The sequence below is a fragment of the Physcomitrium patens genome, chromosome 14, assembly GCF_059467195.1.
Source record: "Physcomitrium patens ecotype Gransden chromosome 14, ASM5946719v1, whole genome shotgun sequence".
NCBI lineage: Eukaryota > Viridiplantae > Streptophyta > Bryopsida > Funariales > Funariaceae > Physcomitrium > Physcomitrium patens.
Genome location: NC_143423.1, coordinates 12,685,895 through 12,705,469, shown reverse-complemented (window position 1 = coordinate 12,705,469; position 19,575 = coordinate 12,685,895). Strand labels below are relative to the sequence as shown.

The following is a 19,575-nucleotide window of genomic DNA, read 5'->3' as shown; positions in this document are numbered from 1 at the left end:
CAAAGATTTTTTTAAAATATATTAATAGATCAACTTGAAGGCTATATTTTTTTAAAATAGAAAATTTTGATAAATGAGCTTTCTATCAAAAATTCTTTTAGAGCATATGATAACAAGATAGACAATTATTTGTCTTCTAAAGTTTGAAAAGAAGCCATGCAAATTCTAACATTTATATGATATGGATTATCAAAAGATTTCTTATTATATTTTATATTGGTGATTTAATATTTTTATTTTTAGAAAATAATAAACTTATCCAAAAGATTTCTATGAAAGATTTTAAAGAAAAATATAATATTTTAAAGATTCATACAATGAAAAATTAAAAAAAATATATTAATTCTACTTTACTTTAAAAAAATATGTTTAAAATATCTCTAAAATATTTAACTTAAAAGATTTTAAACCTTCAATTGCATCTTTGGATTCTAATAGCAAATTATCAAGAGATGCTAATACACTAATTTTTAAGGATATTCAAGCTATAAAAAAAATTCTTGGTAATACATGACAACTCTTAGCCCAAAACATTGAATAGCCATAAAATTGATTTTATATTATTTACAAGATAAATCAATATTATACTATAATATGATGAAAGTTCTTTAAATTTTTAAGTGATTGGTTATAGCAAAAATAATTATTCTAGAGATATTGATACATAACATTTGATCATTAATAATATATTTTTATTGATTAGCAATGCAATTAGTTAGAATAACAAGAAGCAACAAACAATTGCATTGTTTACCACTTAAGTAGAATATATGGCACCTATTCATGCATTGAAGAAAGTAATTTTGCTTCAAAGGTTTTTATAAAGATATTGGATTTTTATAAAATGGTCCTATGACTATTTTTAGTGATAGAAAAAGTTACAATTTTCTTTCAAAAATTCTATATTCTATGCTTATACTAAACATGATAAAATTCAATATCATTTTGTTTGCATGCAAATTGTAAGCAACAACATCAATTAAATGTTTTGTACAACTAAAGATATAATTACAATTTTTTTCATCTAAAGTCTAATTTATAATGAAAATTATAAATATAAAAAAATAATAGATATAATAAGATTTATTTAGTCTAATAAGTTATTGAATAGGAGTCTTAATAGAATGGATAACTTTTACAAGATATATAGGCAATTGACACCATATTATCAGTTAACAAGTTGTAGCTACTACATATTAGTAGTATTATAATTTAGTCTTTCTAGCCATTCTATTGTCAAAGACAAGAGCTTAAAGAATGTAAATAAACAAGTGAGATATTTTTCAAAGAAAGATGGAAAATCAATAAAAAAAAAAAATAATAAGTATATTTAAGAAGAAATTATAATAGCTATTGCTAAAGATTAAAAAACTAGTGACTCTTGAAACCAGAGTAGAAGCAAGAAAAGAGTTGACAAGAGTAAAGAAGGCTTTATACTTACTTCTATATATACTATCTAACTAGGAGCTATATGGCAACATTGTATATGGCCTTTGATATATGTCTAACTTATAAGATAAGTTTTCTATATATGTACCACATGGCCAACTTGTATCACAAGTCACCAACATGTATAACACATGGCCAACTTGTATCACAAGTCACCAACATGTATAACACATGGCCAACTTGTTAGCCAAGTTTTCAACCTATTAATCACCTACGAACATGTAAAAAATCAAATCAATGTCTATAAAGCTTCTAAGAAGCTTTTCAACAAGATATTATCAATTTTATTTACTTCTATCTAATTCATTTAATCTATGTAAATATATATATATATATATATATATATATATATATATGTTTGTAATATCTAGCCTATTAAGCTATTATGCAATTTAGCAAGATATTTGTCTACATATCAATTGAATGTCTTTGACTAAACTAAATGATAATATTTTCATACTAGAAAGTCCATATTATTAGACAATAGACTAATAGTGTAAGATCTCAATTTGAAAGTTTATTTAGTTGTAGTTTTTAGATTTCATTTATTCTTGTTAATAAGATGGTGAGTCTCTTTTATTTACATAGTCATACTTCAATTCTTAAGTAATAGAATTCTTTATTTATTTATCATATATTATAGAATATCTTTGTACTATCTCATATTTCAATAAAATATAAGGTCAAAAGCAACATTCAAACTTATCATATTAAAATCAAGTAATAATTTTATTATTATTTTAGTTTTAAAATTTATAATTTATTCAAAGTAGTATTCTTCTTTTAGTTTTTTATATATATAAGTTAATATTTTATATTCTATTTCATATTCATATGCTATATTAACTTATTAAAAAAAAGAAAAAAATCAATTATTTAAGTGAAATAACTATATAATAAAAATCGTTGAAGTTTATTAATTTACAATCGAGAAAAAAATCAATATTTATGATAGTTTGTATTGAAATAATAAATTAATACTAAATATGTGCTATATAAATTATTCTACACATTTTTCCATAAGATACATTAGATATTATACTTAATATTTTTCTTCAATGACCACAATTTTTATTTTAATCAATCATATTTTTTAACATGGCCTATTTTTTTCATTAGAATTTTAAAATGATATTAATATTTCAAGCAAGAATGATGACAAAAATGTACTCAACTTCCAATCAATGCTCTACTTCAAATTAGGAATTATTTCCAAAAACAAAGTACAAAATACCAATTATTTACTTTTAAACTTACATTAATTTCATACACTACTACCCACTAAGTACTTAACTAGGTATATACAATCAGTATTGAACATTATAAATATTACAAATATTAACAAGAACCACACTAAATTACTTTAGTTATTGTAAATAATAGACACATGTGTTGTGTTTGCTTTTACTTTTCATGCACATAATGTTTCAATATGTAAACTTGAAGAATAAACAAATCAAAAGTTTAGATTTACTTTTGTAATATTTATTAAATAAATTTAAGTATAATTAAAAATATCAAATGTCACAATTACTAAATTCATGATGTATAGAAATAATTTGATGTATGTTCTTTGAAGATCTTGATCTTAAAAGTGTAAAGACAGTAAATACAATTCTACATGAAAGTGGTGGTAGCCTCAGACATAGAAAATCGTAAATAGAAAACATTTTTATCTCATTGTTAAACACAATTAATAATCCAATTATTTTTAAATCATGCAAATACTGAAATGGTTCTGTGAACACATTACATGGATCATGTTACGACAGTCTTGATAGTAATATGTTATATTAAAATCAACATGCGATGATTTTAGTGTAGTCTTTTATTTTGAAAGATATTGAACAATTTCATCAACCTCTCTTTGAGGAGAAATGTATGCATGTATGTATTAGTAATGTTTATGTTTCTCCAGCAATGAGATTATAAATTTAAACAAGAAATGCCCATGTGTGCATTCATGGTTAATAACACCAAGCACAAATAAGTTCATCATGTAGACTAGTAGTCGATAAATTTAGCATGTAGCACATCATAATAGAAATAAGCTCCTCACACACTCCTGTTGTGTCTTGAAGAGTGAAATGACATAAAAAATTCTGAGAAACGATCAAACTGTATGTGCAAATTATTGTTTTAGAAGAGGAAATTCTCTAATAAATTATTTAGTTAAGTAGCCCATCAAATGATACGAATGAAATGATTCAAGGACAAAAATATCACAAGTCACCCGGAAAGCAAAACAAATTAACTACCTAACTAATTAAAAAGCAGCTAATTGAAGTCTTAGTGGTTCGTGGATAGGAGATGAAGAGGTGGGCAAACAATGGAGTGGAGAAAGGGGAGAGGAGAGGAATGGGAATGGGGTGCCACTGCCTCCATAAACCAGCCGTTCCAGCAAACCGTCACGTACGTTGGTGCTCTGAAAGACACACTCCTCCATTCCTCCTCCAAACCCTAATCCAACCCTAATCTCGCATTCGCATGGTGGAAACCATGCCACACCTGCCTTCGCATGACTGCTTTCCTAGTTTTGATGCATCATCTCAACTGCAAACCTCCACCTAATAAAAACAAAAACGAGAGGGAAGAGGAGGAGTAGAAGAAGAAAAAGAAGCACATGTATTGGGTTGAAGTGCAGGCGCATTCCTCGCAGACCGTAATCCAAACTAACCCTACAATATCCGAGCAGCCCGAAAGACTACGAAAGTGACGAAGGAAGGGCCTGTCACCAAGGGGAAGGGAGGAGGGGGCGGGGGCGTAGGGAAGGGCCCCCGCCACCTCCACCCGCGAGGCCCCAGGGTGCGCCAACTGAGGGGCAAAGGCAAGGCCAAAGAGGCCGGCGATGCCGTGGACCACGCCGACATCTGGACGGCCCGGATTCCTACCGCCAAACGGCTCCACTCCCTGCAACCCCTTCAAGCAACGACAGGCATGGAACGCCCACTCGCATTCACTGGACTCCAACCTGCTGCTTTTTCCTTCCCTGCAACATTTAAACCCTAATCCAAAACCCGATGATTCTGTGTTCGGCAGACGGACAAGTCAGCATTGACGAAGTGGAGGCTGAGGAGGTAGATACAGCAGCGGAGTTTCCGTGCCCCCATTGCCATGAAGAGATGGACGCCTCGGCCTTGTGTGCTCACCTGGAGGACGAGCACCCCTTCACCTCCAGAGCTGCTGCTGTAAGAAAAAACACCCCTCTCCCTGCACTTTAGGGTTGAGATTCAGTGTTAGGGTTTAAGGTTCAGCTATCTCTAGAGCTGGAGCTTGACTGTGGCGATGGGGTGGGGGGGGGATGCAGACCTGCCCAGTTTGTGCTGCCAAAGTTGTGAAGGACTTGGTAGGGCACATTTCGACACAACATGGCCACTATTTAAAGATATCCTCATTTATATTTTTCGGTCCTTTGTGAGCAACCCCTAGGATTTCTAGAAACTGGGTGTTGGGTAAGACAAATAATAACCAAATAAATAAATAAATAAATAAAACACAATCCTTAACCGAAGGCTTGTTCCACATGCACCGTTGGAGGAAATTCAAATCCGCTGGAGCAACTCCCAATGCCACGCTGTCCCTGCTTGGCAAGGTGCTCCACAAGGCCTACACGGGGAACCTTCTGGAAGGCACCTCCCTTGCGGGCAGTCTGCTTACCACGGATGTGCTCGTTCCCCACCTCGGGAACAGCGTGCCCATCACCGTCCTCATGGCTGCTACGAATGTAGATGAAAGTAGGGCAGCGCCGAAACATCCACATCCGTCCTTGAGCCAACAACTCAAGCTCAAGTAACGCTATTCTTCACATTTGCTTTGGCTGTGTGACAATCTCCCCCATTGGATCTAATTTGCTGTTGTATATACATATTAATTCTATTGATATTGTCGATAGCAATAAAATAAGGGAATATTAAATAAACCCATGTTTTTACTAAATCAACTTACTCATGATTAAGAATATGGTAATTCTGATGAGTGTGATTGGGTTTCATTGGTTTTGGTTCTAGAAGTATAGAAATGAATCTAGACGTCATTTGTTTTTTCATGATGTTTGGGTCAATTTAGTAAAAGCCTGAGTCTATTTAACATTCCCCTTAAATAAAAATGTGAACTTTTTTTTCCTTTACATCTAGCGTTGTTGTACCACTTTCTGAGGAAGAGCGTCAAGAAAAACAAAAGCAAGCTGAGCTCCGTGCAAAGTTTGTACAAGAGTTGCTGTTGTCAACACTAGAATCTAAGAAATGAAAATGAAAAAAAAGAAGAAAATAAGTGAAGAATAGTTGCTCTATTCATTGCAAAAACTTTGCCATTCTATAAATAGAAAGAAAGGAAGAAAATTTGCAGTTCATGGGTGTAATTGCTTATTCAAGTGAATATTGAATTTTACCTTGTGTATGACAGATAACAATACCATCAATAGAAGAAAAAAGTAATTTAAAATCTCACATCACTTCAAACGTATTTAAATATCGTGCATTGTTGTATCACTTGTTATAATTTGTGTATCCGATGACTACAAAATCAGGTATTATTTTTGAATATGTTTATGTTTGTCTCTTTTGTACATCAATGTCAGTTTTATCTGAATGTTTGGGATGATTTATATATCAGGGAGCAGTGTCCACAATACTCCAATATAACCCAACATGTCAGATTTTTTACCTCCTTACTGAAAGTTGCTGTAAAACGTTTGTTTCTACTTAAATGACCTCAAATAATATGTGTATGATTTCAATCACAAGAAACAATAAGCAATTGAATCAGAATACACATAAACATACATGCATACCTGAAATTTTCAGTAGATTGTTTTGGTATAACAATACATTAGAAGATAAAAGTGGCATGTGTGACCAAGTTTTAAATTGGACAAAAAACTTATTTATTTATTTATATTTATATTTATGTAAAAAATGAAGGAAAGTACAAAAAATATAAACAAAACACCGAGGTAACAATTAAACCAAGTGAACAAAAGACGTGAAATATGTTTAAAGAGATTCTGTTTTTAAATCGAGATTTACAATGTCGAGTATACAAGGAGAAGCTTTAATTTACTTTGCAACACACACAGACACCAAAAATTGAACACACAATGAGAGAAGTGAAATGATGCAGTGTGGAATTTTGTGAGTGCCATGAAATTTAAAATATTATCCACATGAATGAGTTGATGATCTGCTTAGCAGTGTGAGAGTAAAGCCAGGAAATCAGTGGAATTGTATTTGATACTGAAGTTTTCTGTACGTGCAGTTGTGGTAATAATGCTCTTTTAAAGATAAATGAATTGGTTTTTGGTCATTACATAATTTGATGCTGTTCATAGTTTTATTGTACTTTGATATTTTAACAAATAACTTGCTAATATAGGTACAGTAATAGATACAATTGTCAAGGTTGTTCAAGGGTGTGGTAAGAAAAATCCTCATCACTTTTTACACAAGGAAAACAGATTTGATATAAATATTTACTGTGTAGAAATGAAATCATTGGACACAGCACTAGCATTGAATAATAATAATCATCTTCAAAGGATGAAATTGTATATGTATGTATATATATATATATATATATATATATAATTGATTGATGTATTGGACAATTTGTATGAAGAAAATATGACTTTATAATTGGCTAAATAATAAAATGAATATTTCCAAATCAAATGATCAGATATGCAACGTTAATGACAAATGTAGGAAAAGTACAAATGGACAAATTAGGCTTTTAAAACACATTTGAAGGCAGATTTTGTAGAATATTGTTGCCAATAAATAAATACCACGTGCATGGTGATTCACGTTTGTACCTAATAAAGCATAAAAAAGATTTGAACCAAATCAATTTGTTATTTTAATGATGAAATTTTTATTTTTATTTTTATTTTTGAAATTTTGATCTATCAAAATGAATTGTGAAGATTATTTACTTTAGGCTTTAAATAGTGGTACAATAATTAAATGTAAATAAATATTAAAAATACTAACTATGTTTCCAATTTTATATTTTAAATAATAATATTCATATTTAAGGAGTTTTAAAGATCTGATTAACTATTTTTTAATTTTTTTAAAGATAAAATATGCTTTCATGAAAAATTCATATTCCAAAATGGTATACTTAATTGTACTTATAGATTTAATTTTTACCTTTAATTTTATACTATTTTTACATAAATTATCAGAGTAATAAAAAAATTCTATATGTTTTTATTTACCTTTTATAAACTTGGTTGATTAAAAATATTCATGATTTTACAAGATTGTAGAGTCTATTATTATTGTATTGATATTTTATAATACACATATAAGGGACTTTTAAATAGACCCAAGCTTTTACTAAATTGATCTATCCTAACCATTGTGAAAAAATTTTAAAAAATTAAAAAATAAAATGACATGTAGATTTATTTCTCTACTATGTGATTCAAAACTAATGCAAACCAACCACATTCATCATGATTACCATATTCATGGGTAGGTCAATTTTAAAAAAACTTATGTTTATATATATATATATATATATATACACACACATATATACATAAGCTTTAGTATTGGTTAATATGTTTTAAGATTGACATATTTTTAAGCTCTTACAAATCATTAAAGTTTTATAATTTTATAATTTTACACATTTATTTATAAAGGATTAAAATTTAATTTGTATATGAAGAAATTTACTAAAATATTAATTAAAAGTGATAAATACAAATAAAAACTAGATTGTGACAAAATGATTGTTTGTTTTATATAAAGGAGTTACTTCTAAACAATATAAATATTTATTATACAGTTAATTTCAGTGAGGACTTTTTTAATAACTCACTGATATGAATAGATGTAATTATAATTACAATGAATTCTTAATGTTTGTAACTTAAAAAGATAAAAAAATATATATAATAAAATTTCTACATTTGTTATATTTTATAATGGAATGTTTTATATAATTTCGCATGTGTAATTTATTGGAAGAAGTAAATATGATTATTTTTTGTTATCCATAACATTCATTTGTCTAACCATTCTATATAAATTTATTGTGTTGCATCCAAAAATACAAAAAGTAAATAAATTGCAGTCCTAAATAATAGATGCTATTAGAACAATAAAGTCATATTGCATGAAATTCAGAATGGTTTTCTCGTGTTCAGATATGTATATCACTTTTTAGAAGTCAAACTAAGTCTTCCATGAAATATTAAAAGCACAACTAAATTTGCAGATTTCTGTTGAAAGAATAACATTGAAATGTTATAGTTTTTTTTTACTTAATATTCTATTAAATCCAAATTCCTAGATAATCATCTCTATAAATTAAAAAATATTTATGAATTATTTTAAAAATTGAACCATAGAACTTTGATTATTTGCTGTATCAATCAAGTATTAATGTTGGAATCATACTCTAAATAATTTTATTGTATATAATTAACATGAAATATTATTTATAAATGATATAAAAAATATTTCATTATCTGATAAATAATAAATAAATAAATTCAAATACAACACAAGTGGATATATATATATATATATATATTACATGATATTTTTGTTTTTATGGCAACCATTTGTACTGATCAAAATACATTTATAGTCTATTTTTATATACATAAAATAGCTTTATTTAGAACACATAATTCTTAGGTTTGTTGAATTTACTTGCATGCATCTTAAAAAGTACACATATGTACATACACAAACATGCATTTTTAATTTTACACATTTTAGTTTTTATTTATTTTGATTTAATAACAGAAATCTTAATGAAACCTCATCATATCTAAAATTATCTTGGTAGTATTGATGCATGTCACAACGCAATTCCAGCACAATTCATACACACAGGTTTGATTGTGTTGCACACACTACATTTGTGCACCAAAAAAATAAAAAAATAAAAAAAGGAAAGGTAGTGCAACACTCGTACATTCATATTATGTTTAATTCAACAACAATAGCAACAGTAATTAAATTACATACTGGAGGCACACAATGCTAATTCACCTTCCACTTGAATTGAGCAATTTATTCCCGAAAGCAGAAAAAATGAAGCAAATTGCAAGCATGACAATTACAACTAAAATCAATTTAATCATGGTATAAGGATTACATCCCATGTAGTAGTGAGATATTTCTAACGTTAGATGTAATATATATATAGAACAACAACAATAACAACCAGGAGACTAATGCCCAAAATTTCTGTTTCGTATGCAGGATCTCCAGGTGTATTAATTAGTGTGGCAAAACACACACTAAACGGGTGGTGGGTTATTGACCCCGATTGATTGATTGACTGCTTGAGTGGGTGTTGCATGCATGCATTTGACTGGTCCCAGCATCGACAAGTGACCTTCATCCAACCAACCCCCCCACCAGCACCTCGACGGATGAACAAAGTTTCTACCAACCGACGATTCATTCTCTCATTCATTCGTGCTCTTCATGGGATGCGAGGGAGACGTGGCAACGAACCTACTCGTTGACACTCAGCGTGGTGGACTGGTCTGTCAAACGACCCCCCTTTGGTTCCGACACGTGTGCTCGAACTTGGAGCAGATATTTTAAGAGGATCTACCGGCCAGTCCCGGTGGATCCGGGTTGATCCGGTCACTGTGATTGGTCCGAACGTGGAGGCTTTTGGGCCTCCGTTCACACCGGCGGAGCTCGTCCATTGTGATGATGGTCACTATTTTTTTTTTTTTGCATCGCTCGCGTCATCGTACTCGTATCCTTGAGGTGCAATGCAATTGATAAATACTTATTATTTCATAGATTTAAATTCAATTTGCCGTTGAATCGACAAATTAGTATGGATTATTAATGTTTGGTACTTTTTCTAATTAATTTTCAAAGTAAAATAATAATATTAATGTTAATATTTGTGTGCATTCAGCTTCAGAACGCTTGGAAAGACTTTTATGTGCATCAAATCAGTGTAGTCCATGTATTTTGTTGCTAGCCTTGGTTTCAAGAATTAAATAAGTTAATGCAACCAAAGGAAGTAACTTCAAAGCAGGCCTGCAACTTTAAAGGAGGCAGAGGTGGGAGACTCGATGGCGGGGATGGGGCTGCGCTGATGGGGACAATCTATGCCCCCGCATCAACATCATCCACCTCCCTACCCCCGCCTCTTTCCGGTGCCCCCCACCCCCTTCCGTCCGCACGTCCTCCACATGCTCCTCCTACCTGGAGGAGCTCAACAACACATCGAGCCAGCCCATCCTCGATCTTCTGCCTTCTATTTCGTCGTCGTCGTCGTCGTCTCTGCTGCGCTGTTTGTTTCCGGCACCTTTGCGTTCCTTTTCCTTCCCTCCCCTGCCGCGGCCTTGGAACTTCCGCCGAGGGAGGACCTACGTCTGTGTTTGCTGGAAATTCTTCTTTAGCATAGGGAGGCAGACATTCTTTGAGAGACATCTAGGGTTACTAAGGTGCGCGAGAGGGTGAGTCACTGTAGTGATTGGAGACTGTGCTGGCTGTGGGAGGTCGGGGATGTTGGACGGGTTGGAGTGTATGATTGGAAGCTGGATAAGGTGGATTGAAGGAGGGGGATTTTGCGGCGTCGTGAGGTGAGATTAGTGGAGGTGAAGTGGTTTTCGAGTCGTAATGCAACAGTGTTTGGAGCGATCTGTGTCGAAGGTTTTAATGCGGATGAGGAGCCGCGGCGGAGGATGGGATTGGAAGGGTTGGTTTGTGGAAACGGATGGCGTTTTGTCTTGGCGCGTATGCTGTGCGGCTGAGTGATTCCTCTGAGAGGGGCATGCGGAAGCCCTAGATCATGTTTGGAGAATTTTGACGTTTTGAGATCATGCGGTAGAGGTGTGTCAGGCCTGGATTCTGTAGCTTTGGAAGTATGCAGCTGTTTTGGAGCATTGGTGGCTACTGAGTTTTTTCTGCGGATATTGGTTTTATGGAAGGTGGTCGGGTGCCGGTGAGGAGCAGCCTGGATATGGAATATGGCTCCTCCAGTCATGGAAACGATCCCTCCTTTTCGCCGACGTCACTGTCGCCTTCTATTACATTATCCTCGGTTTCGTCAGAGGTTGGAACGCCTGTGCATTCTGAGCGTGCCTCAGCTACTACTTCCGCCTTTTCATCCTCTTTTCCATGGGAATCCACTTCTTCCCAGATGCTGGATACGACTGCAGGAATTCATGTGTGCCCGTTTTGCAATGGAACAGGTGGTTAGCCCTTCCTTCGCATGCCTTGTACTCCCACTATTGTTTCCAGCTATTTTTCCAAGGACTCGAGAACACAGTCTCCCATCTGAGAATGGAAGACGGATCCTCATTTCTCAATCAATTGGAAATATGGTCAGTGTTGAGAAGCAAGGTTGCAGTAGTATCTTCCATTTGACGCAGTTACCTGATTAGCAACAAAGAAGTCTCTATTTGTACGGGACCATTGATGATCACTGCATCATCTCCTTGCCTTTTCTTTTCCCAATATTTTTGGCGAGGGAGTCTGAAGAGTAGAAGCTGGACCATGTATGATACGCTTCAATTGCCATTTCTTTAAGTGGTACAATACTGTAAATGATATTTAGAAATCATTTGAAGTATCTGGACTTCTCTACCTGGTACTCTTAGTGTACTTACCATGCACACACGTGTAGGGATAGTGTCGAAATCGGTTACTGTACGCTTTTTTCTGATTCAATTAATTTCCACAAATTGGTTGTCAGCACAAGTTTAATTCTATTCCACTCTGGTTGTGTTGATCCTTTGATGAATTTTTGCGTCTCAGATTTCTTCAATGTGTTGGCAATAAATCTCTCATAGATTTTGCTTTTTCAGGGAAGAGTCTTTTATCTGGGAGTGTGACCTTTGACAAGGGTAGAGCGTCTTCCGTGGAGTATTGGCAAAACATCACAAAGAATCTTTCTATAGAAAATGAAAAGCTTCGGAAACAACTAGCATTTTTCCAACAGTGTAAGGGTGTGCCAGTACAAGAAGAATTTACGAAGCGTTTCGTTGAAAAATTGCAAGATTTTCCTGCATTTGAAAGTATTACCGATCCTTCAACACTTGGTAAGCTTGAGGATGACCTTGATACGTTATAGAATAGCCTTTATTACAGCGGATGCAGTACGTCTTTGCCTGTTGCTAGGCCACCCTTTCATGCACTGCCCCCAGCGATGATCGTCCCCTGATACTATTTTGAATATTGCATTCTATGTTAGGATAACATATTTTAATCCTAGCAAGTCTTTACAGTGTTCGGAATACTTTCTACTTCACTTTTAGCAGCGTTTCATTTAGTACTGAGAGCGAGCATTTTCTGAAACATGGCACATCCGCTGCAGACACACAAGAACCAGATAGTGCGAAGTCGTCGATCGAGAAAAGTTTATCTTGGCCACCATTCGATCAAATGGGTGTATCTGAGGGGCTTGAGAAGAATTTTGTGATGGAGTTGTCTGAAATGGAATCCAATGAGCACTTTCGGGGACTTGGCAGGCTTGACGCAGTGGAAGTGCTTGAAAGAACAAACAACATTGAGATACTTCTTCAGATGGTCCTGAAGGATGTTCCAGTAATTATATCCCACTGTGATAAAGAGCTCATTTACACTTATGTCAAGTAAGAATCGATCTATTGGCGCACTAATAGATGTTCGCGATTTCTATATATAATATGGGAGCATAATCATATTGAGGTTTTGAGTCAAGTTTGGTGTCCGCTCAGCTTCCTCTAATTAGCATTATCAAACATTTAATTTCGGAATTTATAGTAGCGTTTGTTGGATGCAGAATTAGACTTGGGCGGTTCATTATTTTTCTTCACCTCTCACAGTGTTGTAACTTTCGTAACAGGTTTGTGGACCAGCCATTGACCAAAGTTCCTCCTGAGGTACGTCCTACACTTCTGAGCGCCGGAACGATCTCCTTGTTAATCAGCTCATTGTTATGCAAAGGTTGACTTGATCGAATTGTTTTGGGTATCACCATCTATGTTGTTATTGTAATGTGAAGTGGTATCATATTCCAGTAGTTTGTTCTTCAGCCCCGAGCTGAAGCTATGTTCATGCGGTTTGTACATTGTCAGTTTTTCTTCTTTTTAAATTCAAATCCCGCATCTGTGTTTAGGGTATGAAAGGGAAGAAAGACACTGAACTTGTAGGACTTCTTCCTGGGGCTTTGGAGACAATGAGAATCAAAAAGGAAGTGCTCGAATCAGGACTAGCTCAAGGAAAGGAACTTACGGTTTCAATGGATGGTTTTGGCAAGAGATGGCTAGTCGTTGCATGTGAACCACTTCGGAACAAAGCTGGGCATGTTTTGGGTGTAATTACTGCATGCATGGATGTGACCGAGCAGGTCCTTTATTTATCTTATATTTTCTCTTTTTGTTCTTGATTCGAGTTGCACTTTGTGGCTTAGAAGTGGGCAATACTCCCTTCCATATATTTACCTCATATATAAAGAAAGGTCTGCACACTATTGCGTAAGTCAGCTTATCCACACTTGATAGGGAGTTGCAGGCATTGGCAAGAGAGAGGCTTGCACAGATGAGAGAAGAGATGGCTGTACGTGAAGCAACCGAGAAAGAGTTACGAAGGGCTATCAGATTGGCAGGTGAGGATATGATTTTTGCTTTTCTTGGTAAAGCATATGGCTGGGGACATACGGACCAGGATTTCTTGTCAAATTTATCTGGTGGTGTTGTGCAAATGGATTTAAATTTTCTTGGATTTTGGTTTTAAGTAAGCAGGCTGATATAGTTGCCAAATTTTAATGCAAACTGATAATCTATTTGGATGTTTACGCAGATGAAGCGATGGAGGCGAAGAATAGATTTCTTGCGGTTATGTCTCATGAGATACGAACTCCATTGAATGGTGTACTTGGTATGTATCACTCGCGTGATTGGTCGTATGTGTGGGTTCAATGTTTTCAAAATGCTGTTGAAAAGGACATTCACGTTCTGGGAAATATTTGTTCGCTAGAGCATAGAATTTTCAGGGAGGCTACTAGTTGCCAATGTTCTGTAAATATAACTGAGGTTGGTGTGACGGTTTAGGAATGGCTCAAGTTTTGGCTACCACCCCATTGGATCCAGAGCAGCGGGAGCTTGTATCTGCTATGGTCTTCAGTGCAGATGTATTGCTCGCAATCATCTCGGATATTCTTGACCTTAGCAAGGTTGAAGCTGGTATGACATTTCTTTAGTTTCCTCGAGGCAATTGGGGTAATGCCTGGTTGCGATAATCAAGATATCTTGTCAAACTTATCTTCACGTGGAATATGAGTTGTGACAAGCTTTATTCGTGGCTCTGAGCGTGTTGATAGATTTTTATTTTATTTTTATTTTATTTTTTTTGTCGATGTTTGTTTTCATGTGATGGAAGCATTCTATGATGTTTGTATGTTTAGGAACCATGAAATTGGAGGAAAGGGAGCTCAACCCGAGGGACATTGTAAAGCATGTAGTTAGGACAGCTATTGTTGCTTGTAAAGATCGTGGCATCACCATTCAAGCTGATATTGGAGATGATGTACCTTCTGTGGTATTCTTCTGGCCTATACCTCACGGTTTCACTCAAACAATGTACTTAATATTATGTAAGATTTGTGAATCCATGTAAATGATCTATCATTCCCTTCTTTTACTGATGTTTATGATGTTGACAATTTTGATTTGTTTGTGGTTCAGGTCTATGGTGACCCATTGCGAATCAAGCAAGTAATCACTAATCTTGTAAGGAACCGGTCTTTGCAGATTGCATATTTTAAAATGATGTTGATTTAATTCTATATTGCCCAGCTATATCGCCTGGTTAACGCTGTATCTCATGCATGTTAACATTGCAGGTGTTCAATGCAGTCAAATTTACCAGAAGAGGTCATGTGAAGGTCCGATTACATGTTGCAAAATTTTCAATGGATGCAAGTAAGATCGATCTACATCACAGGGTTTCAGACTCATTGGTCCAAACAAACAAACTTGAAGGCATTGAAGGTTCTCGGGGTAAAACGGAAAGCAGTTCGCCCGACATTTTGAGTGAGATGTCTTCTTTGTTGGGACTCGGGCTTGGTCCCAACAGGGATGAAGAGAACTGGGATCTTTTAATGGAAGGTGGTCGTAGAGACCTACCTGAAGTGCGTATGATTGAGTATGGAACGACCGAGATGGATGATACTACTCAAGGTCAGTCAATTTAATGCTAATCGATCACTTCGGATACTCTTACGCGTAGAAGCGTTCGCTTGGTCCATTGTTGCCACACTGGACAACCAAATTGTTCATTTTTGTTCAGTAGAAACCCTTTACTTTGGAACCTACACCTCAACATATTTGTATGCTTTAAACTTAAGAACCCTGCTAGTCATTTGAATTTTGGTTGACATCTAATTGTCATGAGTTGATGGGAGACTATGAACAGAAGCATTACATAATAAAAGTCGTTTGAAGATGCACAGTGTTGGAGACTTGTTTCAGGCTGGGAATGAGGATGTAAGTTCTACCTTCTAATGGCTTACAAATGAAAGTTAATGTTTCTTGACCCGTGTAGCATGTTTTTGACGTCAACCGTACGAATCCGTTTTTATATTTTAAAATTAATTAATCGATATTCTTTAACTTCTTCAGGTGATGTTTTGATTACTGTAGAAAAATTAGGGCTATTATTTAAACTTGAATAACGATACAAGAACTTAAATATACTAAATCACACTATCTGCTTGATTTTTTTAGTATATTTTATTTTATTTTATTTTTGTTTTGTTTTGTTTTGTTTTTTTAAATCTCTTAAAGGTGATAAAGAGGCTTGGCTAAATAGTAGAGCATGCACAACGTGTAGGTTCGTCTACCATCTGAAAGTGACCAGCAGATGAATAAGACTAGTGACCAAGCACTTATAGACTTCTGGCTTAAATTCGAAATTGAAGACACTGGCATAGGTACTTCTTTTGAATGCTTTTTGATCTAATCGTAGTTTGTGAACATTGGCTTGGAAGATTAGTTTGATTTTGTTGGATATCCATTCTCCTTAACTAGAAGCTGTGATTTGAAGATCTAAAGGTGTGAAATTTGGAGTGATGTTGTCTTGATAATGTACGAATTCTGGTGCAACCACTAATGTTCTTAAGTGTGTAAGACGTTTGGCGTCCTTTGTTCAGTAATTCTTTAACATTACTTGCAAACGCATTGTGATTATGTGATATCTTCGATCAGGTATTCCAAAAGAGGCCTTGCCAACTCTCTTTGAAAAGTTCACATTAGTGCATTCCTCAACTACTAGAAAGTATGGTGGGACAGGCCTGGGTTTGGCAATTTGCAAGCAGCTGGTATGACTAACGATCCATTATTTTTCTCCTGCATTTAGTATCCGTGTTTTGATCTTCTAAAATTCTGTATGTGGATGCAAAATGATATGCTAGGTTTAGATGACAACTCTTATCTGAAGATGTCAGGAGTATGGTGACGGACATAAATTCAGCTTCTGAATTATGTTCGTCTTTTTGTTGCCCAGTAGCTGTTTTTTTGTTTGTCTGAAACATTCAGCCATGTCCTGAACGTATAGGTTCATCGATATTAAGTGTCAGATAAGCATTTTAATTGAGTACGGTCTTGGTTTGTGATGCTCATGTTCTACGCAAACTTAGCAGTTAGTTGTAATCACAGGTAGAGTTAATGGATGGACATATATCCGTAATCAGCAAAGAGGGAAAAGGGTCAACTTTTACCTTTACCCTGCGTTGCAAGAGTTTGCCAATGACTTTAGGATCCCCGGGGCCTGCCAAAATGGTTAGCGAAACCAAAATGAAAGAGAATCTGTCTCATTTAACTGCCAACATGCACAAACTCCAAGCTGGAATGTGGAACCCTACAAAACTAGAGACAAATTTTCTGAACTTTCAGTCATATCAAGGGCTTGACGATGATCCAGTGACGAGACGGATAGCAGTTGTGGACGCAGCCTCGAATAGAGTTCCAACCAAACTGCCTCGAGGCTCACTGAAAGTACGCATCACTAATGACTCTGATTGTTCTGAGTTGTTTGGGAGTTCTCTAGAGAAAGTTAGATTATGGGAACAAGAATTAGATTCTCATACTGCCTCCTGGGCAGCACATCAGGGTTTGTGGAAAGAAAACGGTTGTCGCGACAGGGGTGGCGTCGATAGAGGTCTGCGAAGAACTTCCAGTGGCCCTTCTCGCATCGAATGCTTGATGATGGCTGATTCAGATCATTCAAAGAGTCTACCTTCGACCTCCACTGTCTCTGGCGCAAATGACAAGAAACTGCCTTCTCTTCTTCTCGCAGAGGATAATAAGGTGAGAATATTCGAGAAGAAATTGTTTATATGGTATTAATATTGATTCTTTCCGCGTGAAGGGAAGCTGTCTATGTTTCCTAGTATCAGTACGATGTTATTTGTACTCTGTTGCATTGTGAATGTACGCTCACATCAAGACACAATGTATACCTACTCAGAACTTGGTCCATGTCATACTCGGGTGTCTACTGTCGATTTGTGATTGAAGACTTTTAGGATTAATGTGTGTATTTGTGAAGGTAAATGTGATGGTCGCCTTATCAATGCTTAAAAAGCTCGGATTATCTGCGGATGTCGCCTCTAATGGAATGGAAGCAATCAAGGCAATGCAAACTAAACACTACGATTTGGTATATGATTTCTTTCCATATCCTCTCTCGAACAGGTTATTCTATGTATCTGAGAATCATTTTTCGGTTAACTGGGTCGACTAAAGAGTAAGAGATCTTCTTTACTGAATACTAATTTTATGACCTCTGCGGTTTTTAGGCTTGCACCATCATGTCTTACTAAGAGCAAGGTCCTTGCTGTTGTGACTTACTTTTTATGCACTGTGTTCCATTGATCTGATGAGGGAATGTTGGGGATTGCAGGTGTTAATGGACATATGCATGCCTGTCTTGGACGGGTTGGAAGTGACTAGACGAATTCGGAGGTATGAGGAATTGGGCTATTGGGATGAGGAAAGTGCTCTCAAACCTTCTGATCTATATTCAGACTCATCGGGTGCTTTTGAGGAACTTCCATTGAAGATCTCCCGCAAAGGATTTCCATCGTTTATACGAGATGGGGCGGAAAAGGTGAAACGGATGCCGATTATTGCAATGACTGCAAATGCGCTCTCTGACTGTGAAAAACAATGTTCAGCAACTGGAATGGATAGCTTTATGACCAAGCCCGTTACATTCAAGAAATTGAAGGATGTTCTAGCCCTGTATCTTCCTCCCAATACCTCACTTCCATCTCCTTAAGCAGGAGAGCAAGCATTTTTGGGACCATTTCTTCCCATTGAACTTCTCCAAGTTGCCTCACAGAATCTTTTGTCATGACACTGGTTCTGTTAACCTGTACCTACACTCATTCCGTTGTGGAATTCCAGGAACTGGCAACCTCGCAAAGTTTTGTTTCTAGAATCTCAAATGACATCTGTTTATCAGGTATCGTTCTCGAGAGATGAGCTCTTTGCCAGCCCATTATTGGCCTCAGAATCAGATTTTAGTGTTTTCTGCCGGAGACAGGCTACACGATTCACAACCTTAAGTTCAAGTTCATCCTCAACAGTGGCACGTCATCTGATGAGGCCTTACGTAGTGAAGGGCGTAACAGAATAGTAGCATTCAATTGCACCCATTGCCCAGAGTCCATTACAGACTGTTACGTAATCAAAGTTGGGTTGAGTTAAGCTGTACGCTGATGTACAAATTCTTTGTCCGGGTACCATGTATATAAATTTTTTTGGCCCCCGGAATGGTGAAGACCAGAGGCCTGTTTTTATATATAGCCCTGTATCAATTTTAATACCATTGCTTTAGAGCATTCAAAGTCTACAATTTGTGGTTAGGCACGTTTCGTCTTCGCAATTGCAACGAAGAGTGCAATTGAAACTGTACTTGGTAGGGCCCAGTGCCTCCGATGTTGGTGATCTTGATCTTAGTTAACCACTAATCGATAACTTGGTATGCACGATTCTAATTTTTCCACTGATTTTGGTGATAGTCCAGATGATGTGCGCACACTTCTTGTTAACTTATCTTACCTGATTCTTTTGTGTTGCATGTGGACGCCATAGGGAAGTGATTTTGTCTAATGTTACAAGAGTTCGTGAGCAGATGAGTGTAA

At 35.5% G+C, this 19,575-nt stretch overlaps 2 protein-coding genes across 11 annotated transcripts; both read left to right on the top strand.

The window, feature by feature from the left end:
- Positions 1 to 3,226: 3,226 nt before the first annotated feature.
- LOC112291838 (protein DEHYDRATION-INDUCED 19 homolog 4) lies at positions 3,227 to 5,894 on the top strand. Of its 2 annotated transcripts, XM_073538520.2 has the most exons (5): positions 3,227 to 4,384; positions 4,489 to 4,637; positions 4,757 to 4,836; positions 4,975 to 5,238; positions 5,583 to 5,795. In XM_073538520.2, exons 2-5 carry the CDS (start codon positions 4,572 to 4,574, stop codon positions 5,692 to 5,694), a joined length of 522 nt encoding a protein of 173 aa, XP_073394621.1. In that variant the 5' UTR covers positions 3,227 to 4,384; positions 4,489 to 4,571; the 3' UTR covers positions 5,695 to 5,795. The 2 variants fall into 2 exon arrangements, with proteins under 2 accessions (XP_073394621.1, XP_073394620.1); XM_073538519.2 differs by lacking the exon at positions 3,227 to 4,384 and having other exon boundaries at positions 4,391 to 4,637; positions 5,583 to 5,894.
- A 4,714-nt stretch (positions 5,895 to 10,608) lies between these two features.
- LOC112291341 (putative histidine kinase 1) lies at positions 10,609 to 19,232 on the top strand. Of its 9 annotated transcripts, XM_090255905.1 has the most exons (19): positions 10,829 to 11,026; positions 11,375 to 11,638; positions 12,254 to 12,487; positions 12,763 to 13,039; positions 13,273 to 13,309; positions 13,546 to 13,776; positions 13,941 to 14,034; positions 14,229 to 14,306; positions 14,480 to 14,611; positions 14,833 to 14,966; positions 15,113 to 15,157; positions 15,271 to 15,607; positions 15,843 to 15,913; positions 16,260 to 16,359; positions 16,634 to 16,746; positions 17,084 to 17,422; positions 17,537 to 17,734; positions 17,976 to 18,086; positions 18,330 to 19,232. In XM_090255905.1, exons 2-19 carry the CDS (start codon positions 11,407 to 11,409, stop codon positions 18,705 to 18,707), a joined length of 3,141 nt encoding a protein of 1,046 aa, XP_090112031.1. In that variant the 5' UTR covers positions 10,829 to 11,026; positions 11,375 to 11,406; the 3' UTR covers positions 18,708 to 19,232. The 9 variants fall into 9 exon arrangements, 7 of the variants coding, with proteins under 7 accessions (XP_090112032.1, XP_024394362.1, XP_090112030.1 ...); XM_090255906.1 differs by having other exon boundaries at positions 10,609 to 11,944; XR_016506385.1 differs by having other exon boundaries at positions 10,699 to 11,638; positions 17,529 to 17,734.
- The last annotated feature ends 343 nt before the right edge of the window (positions 19,233 to 19,575 follow it).